Below are 5,640 nucleotides of genomic sequence, written 5' to 3'. Positions count from 1 at the left end.
CCGATTCCATGTGTACCGTAAATAGCAATCAATTGAACACAAGCATTGAAAGTTTTCAAATTCCATGTGTACCATAAATAGAAATCAACTGAACACAAGCATTGAAATTAAGTTTTCAAAGCAGTTAATGCTAGTAAAAAATGATTGATGTGATATAAATGAAATAAAATTCCAATTTTTGTTAGAGAAATATGAAGAAAGTTATTTCAAAAAAACAAAAAAAACAAAAAAAAAAAAAAGGACAGAAGACTATGTAGCCAAACATACCCTTATTGTAATATTTGTTAAGAAATATAAACTGAATAGTCTTAAAAACAAGTTGTAATATAAAATATTAGACTGTTAGTAGGAGATGAGAGAAAAAAATCAAGCAAATTGTTGTGAGTGCACTTGTAAGTGTTGAGTCACACATTGAGAAAATGTAAAAGAAAATAGTACTTAATATACTTAAGTGGACCTTACCCCATTAGCGTAGGCTTTTGGGTTACAGTTGTGTTCAACAATGTATATTAATGTATTCTTGGTAAAAATTCCATAACCATTTTATCTCCCAATACAAATCATGAACAAAACATAAGACAAAGAGAGTAAATCCTAAATATTCTTTATTGCAAAAAAAAAAAAAAAAAAAAAATGAAGTCTTAAAAATTCCTACTAAAAAGTCGAAGAAATGGAGGGAAATGATAGGATTGATTAATCAGAGAGAGAGAGAGAGGAAAGTGAGTGAGCCTTGTGGGGGTAGAGGATCGAATTTATGGGCAGGAGGGTGTTAATTTTTCTTAATTGTTCGTCAGAGAAGGCAAAAGTGCTGAAGAAAGGTGATTTTTTTTTTTTTTTTTGGTTGAAACATGGAACCTTTGACAGTTGAGACACCCAAGAAGGTGAATTTTGTTGAAACATAAAACCTGTGAAAAAGTAGAATATTAATTGGATGAGGGTTTAAACGATGATCCTCGCACACTTGAACCAAGAGGACAAATATTGAATTTTAAATTTAATGGTCATTTTTTTATTGATATGTAAAAAGGTACGCACTTAAAATTATGAAGTTGAAAGTACATGCAACATTTCTCTTAAATCTTACACGGGTACACAAAAAATCAATTGTACCCCATTCGCCATTGGGTTCTTAAAAGTTTTGAGATTTTGGACAACGGCTAGCTTTCTCTTTTTGTCATTAACAAAGTGGGGAAAGACAAAAATAAACTTAGAAAATTGCAAAATCAGGCCTTGTAGTTTGCATTTTTATAGAATCAATCCCTCTTATTTGAATTTTATAGGTTTTGAGTGCATTTCAGTCTTATCTTTTTGTCTCCACTTGTGAACTTATGTCATTGTGTCGAACCACTTAAATATTGGTATATACTTATTGTATTTTTCTTCTTCCCTTTTTTCAATTCCTTTGCTATCCAAAATCTTAATTCGTCGCAATACACATCATCATGCATTATCAGGTAGACATGGTGTGTGTTGGGATCGCATTATCTGTGAGAAGTGCTCCTCAATAATATATTACATAAGATTGTGACATCATTTGAGGAACAATTTTTTTTTAAAAAAAAAAAAATTAAAAAATATAACATTTCTCGAGGGAAGCGAGTCAAGCGAGCACGTTTTCTTTGCTTTGCGCAATATTCAATGTACTTATGCTTTGATATCTAACTACGCATGGTTCAAAATGTCTTCATTTCTAGACATGTTTCGAGACGTGAACTTAAATAAATTAATAAAAAATAAAAAAAGAGACTCTGAGTAAGATCACAATTGTTTTTCTTGGGCCAATAATCATATATTCATTTCTCTGACGCATACTAATCAATCATAGTCTCATTTTGCATAAGCAATTCTGCCTTCTTCTTTTCTCGTGGGAAAATCACAAAAATAATATCATAGCACATGAAAAACTCTAAAAATGCCTTACCAGAATACAAAAACATTTCTTTCACCCTATATTTATCTCTATGTTGAGGTTTCCAACTTTACCGGGGATCCATCTCTGAAATAGTTATAGTTGCTGAACAACTTTCTCCTTCAATAGTAGGTAAATTTGTCTCTATCAATTTCCTTTGAGCGAAAAATGCTATTTGTTTTGGAGTAGGAAGTGACATAGTTTCGTTGGTAAGCATAGAGACCACATCAGACATAGTTGGCCTATCAACTGCAAACTCTTGTACACATAAGAGACCCACATGAATGCATCTCAACATTTGGAGTGCAGAAGATGATTCAACCAGAGTCGAATCCATTAGCTCCAAACCCCTGCCTTCTCTCCATAATTCCCAAGCCTGCAACCAACCCCTTCATTTGATCATTAACAACCCAAGCTTGATTTTATCAACACATACAAAGCAAAAGATAAATATGAGATTTAGGGTCCATTTGAGTTTGTGATTTCAAAAAGTGAGATTGTTAAAAAAATGGTTTTAAAATGTACGGTTTGATAATGTGATTTTTAAAAATGCAATTAAATGTTTGGCAAAATCACAGTTTTGACCTTTAAAATCATGCTTTTTCAAAAAAGCATCAATTGCCTGCAATTTGCAAAAGCAAATTTTTTATGTTTTCAAATCGCAATTTTTTATAAACACAATCACAAACAATCAATTTTTCACTTTGTGTACAAAATCGCAATGTCAAATGCATCATTAGCCTACTTACATATCCTACTAAGTTCATGGGGCGTTCAGGATGATAAATGCCACCGACTTTTTGGCCACTAACAATCTCCAACATTATAACTCCAAAACTGTATACATCTGACTTCTCTGAAAAATTTCCTTCCATTGCATACTCGGGTGACATATAACCACTGCAACCAATAATGTAAGGAATATTTTAGATTTTGAGGATAAAGTAGGGACATAACAATTGTGTGTCTACTTACTATGTTCCAACTATTCTCACTGTATTAGCTTCAGCATCATTCCGCCCAAAAACCCTGGCCATGCCAAAATCTGAAATTTTGGGATTCATATCATCATCAAGCAAGATATTACCCACTTTCATATCTCTATGAATAATCCTTAGTCTAGAGTATTTATGCAAATAAAGAAGCCCTTGACCAATGCCTTCAATGATGTTGTAACGTCGCTTCCAATCCAAAAGCTCCCTTTTTTTTGGATCTGTAAAAATTTGTATAGACAATTAGTATGTCATTAAGTTTCAATTAAATATTTAAAGTAATGTAAACAAATGAAATAGATGAAGCATGGCAAACCAAAGAGGAAGAAGTCCAAGCTTTTGTTGGGCATGTATTCATAAATTAACATCTTTTCATCTCCTTTAACACAATAACCCAAAAGTCTAACAAGATTCATGTGCTGAAGTTTGGCAATGAGTTTGAGCTCATTCTTGAACTCTACTAATCCTTGTCCAGAACTTCTAGAAAGTCTCTTCACCGCTATCTCTTGTCCCTTGGGTAATTTTCCCTGAATTATAATGATATAAATGAGAGCTTTAAACTTGTTAACAAATTAAAGCACAATGGAAGCTGTAGCGGACCAAGCCTTACCTTATATACAGGACCAAAACCACCTTGTCCAAGTTTATTTTCAGTAGAAAAGTTGTTTGTAGCTGCCACAATGGACGCAAATGTGAATACTTTCAAATCATGAACTTTCTTTCTATCATTGCTAATCTCATTAGCATCCCCAAATCTTTTTGAAGTCGTCCAATCGATTAATGTATCTTCCGCATTGCTTCCCTGCTCCCCTGTTGCACAAAATATATATATATATTCATAGTTAAACACGATGCTTAGATGGGTTTATAAATTATCTGATCTTATATTTAGTCGCTAAAAGCTTACGTTGGAGTTTTTTCCTCCACAAAAAGCATAAGAATCCCAAGATTACAACTAAAGCAGCCACTGTTGCTATTATGATCCACATCCACCATCTCTTTGGCTCTCCTAATCAAAAGTTTATGAAGTAGTAGTCATTTAATTAGCACAAAAGCTTCATAAAAAAGAAACAAAAATTAATCTCACTGAACCCCGGGGCCGGGGGTGTGCGCTTACCAGTTTCAATCAGAACATATAATTGTTCTCGATCGCCAAAGTGATCTTCTACAAATTGACTAGTGTAGAACCGACATCCGGTTTCATTATTGGGAAACGTACTAAAACCAACACAGGAACAATCGCTCCAACATTGAGCCCAACAATCACCAATGCTGATGTTTGAATTGTCATCCAAATGATGAGGTGAAGGTGGAAGAAAATAGCCACGTCTTTTCTCGAACTTATGATTGCTATTCCTGCAATTGGGTACATTTTGTTCCACACACCCACGATCAGAGCCAGAGGAATAACCAAAACACATGCCACTTCTCACATAAATAGATTTGGGATTATCTGTAAGTTGCCCATCTGAAGTCAAAACCCACCTCGAAACATGACCATCTGGAACAGAATAACTGAAGTAACTCTCGTTCTCATTAGAAACATAACTAAAATTGTAATAGAGACCATCTGAAGTCATCGTACCAACATTCTCAAAATCCGAATTGCTCCCAACCCCACTAACCCAATACATATCACCTCGGTGTCTCATGACCAACTGTCCTGTCCTGTTGGCTATAAGGTTCCATTCAAGAGAAAAGCCTCCGGCGGCAGGGATTTGGTTAGTTAACCATGAAGTAAGCATCCGTTTTTGTCGTGTTTTTAAGTTGATGCCAAGTTTCATACCAGGAAGAAGTGTGTTTGTTGGATAATCAAAACTTTGCCATATGACCCTCTTGGTAGATCCATCAGAATTCAACTCTTTCACTCTAAAGTTGCCAGAGTTTTCTAGAGTAGCGGTGGAGTTTGGTGCTGCTTGATTAGCATTCAATGGAATTGAGCTCCCACGATCATGCATAATCCTCAATAGGCCGTCTGCTTCCATACTAAGATATGCTTGACTACCTTGTATAGGTTTGTCTCGATTAGCAACCCATACTTTGGAGTCGTATGTATCATTGGTGTACCATATTCCCAAATATGCACCATCCGGACTGCTCGTGTTGAAAAAGCCCAATTGAAATCTCCCATCAGCTGAAACCAACCGCTGTGAGTAACCAAGAACTGCATAAGGTTCGATGGTGTGAATGATCTGAGAATCTTGCGGCCCTACAATTCCCAAGGCACCAACATGACAAAACGGAGAGAAACATTGGAGTTAGAAGAGATTTCAAGCTAGCCATTGATGGAAATAGATTTCATTTTATTGCTAATAAGCTGCTACTAAATTAAAAGAAAAGCAGCTATCCTCAAACACATTTCTAACAGGGTTAACTACTAAAAACCTCCATAGGGTTTGGACACTTTTTTTTTTTTTTTTTCTAGGTTTTGATTTATATTACAGGAGGTACATGTGGTTTTGATAAAGACTAAATTGGTCATTCCATCCATTAACCGTTAGTTGACTTAACGGAAGTCCACATCACTGACACGTGGACTAATTAAAATTCGACACCTAGCATAAGTGGCCACATCATCGGTGATGATGTGGCCACCTAATTAAATTTTTTATTTCAAAAAACATATATATTTTTTCAAAAAAAAAATTGGGGATGGCCATCTGGCCAGATGGAGGTGGCAAGCCATCCCCTTGGTGCCCAAGGGGGTGGCTGAAACCACCCCCAATCCCCAATTTTTTT

At 35.2% G+C, this 5,640-nt stretch overlaps 1 protein-coding gene across 1 annotated transcript; it reads right to left on the bottom strand.

Moving 5' to 3' along the window:
- Nucleotides 1–1,783: 1,783 nt before the first annotated feature.
- Nucleotides 1,784–5,119, bottom strand: LOC132189467 (G-type lectin S-receptor-like serine/threonine-protein kinase CES101). The gene is made up of 7 exons (XM_088511501.1): nucleotides 4,019–5,119; nucleotides 3,809–3,910; nucleotides 3,512–3,711; nucleotides 3,218–3,428; nucleotides 2,885–3,122; nucleotides 2,659–2,809; nucleotides 1,784–2,285 (listed from the first exon to the last, which is right to left on the bottom strand). The coding sequence occupies exons 1-7, from the start codon at nucleotides 4,884–4,886 to the stop codon at nucleotides 1,980–1,982; spliced, it is 2,076 nt and encodes a 691-aa protein (XP_088367627.1). The 5' UTR covers nucleotides 4,887–5,119; the 3' UTR covers nucleotides 1,784–1,979.
- Nucleotides 5,120–5,640: the final 521 nt, after the last annotated feature.

This window comes from Corylus avellana, chromosome 11 (genome assembly GCF_965113065.1).
Source record: "Corylus avellana chromosome 11, dhCorAvel1.hap1.2, whole genome shotgun sequence".
NCBI classification, from domain to species: domain Eukaryota; kingdom Viridiplantae; phylum Streptophyta; class Magnoliopsida; order Fagales; family Betulaceae; genus Corylus; species Corylus avellana.
This window is presented reverse-complemented; position numbering and strand designations above follow the sequence as displayed.

Coding starts and splice junctions, on each gene's coding strand:
- LOC132189467 (XM_088511501.1), bottom strand. CDS start 4,886: ATGGAAGCAGACGGCCTATTGAGGATTATGCATGATCGTGGGAGCTCA. Junction 3,911..4,018: donor ATATGTTCTGATTGAAACTG/GTAAGCGCACAC, acceptor ACTTTTGATTAG/GAGAGCCAAAGAGATGGTGG. Junction 3,712..3,808: donor GTGGAGGAAAAAACTCCAAC/GTAAGCTTTTAG, acceptor TTTGTGCAACAG/GGGAGCAGGGAAGCAATGCG.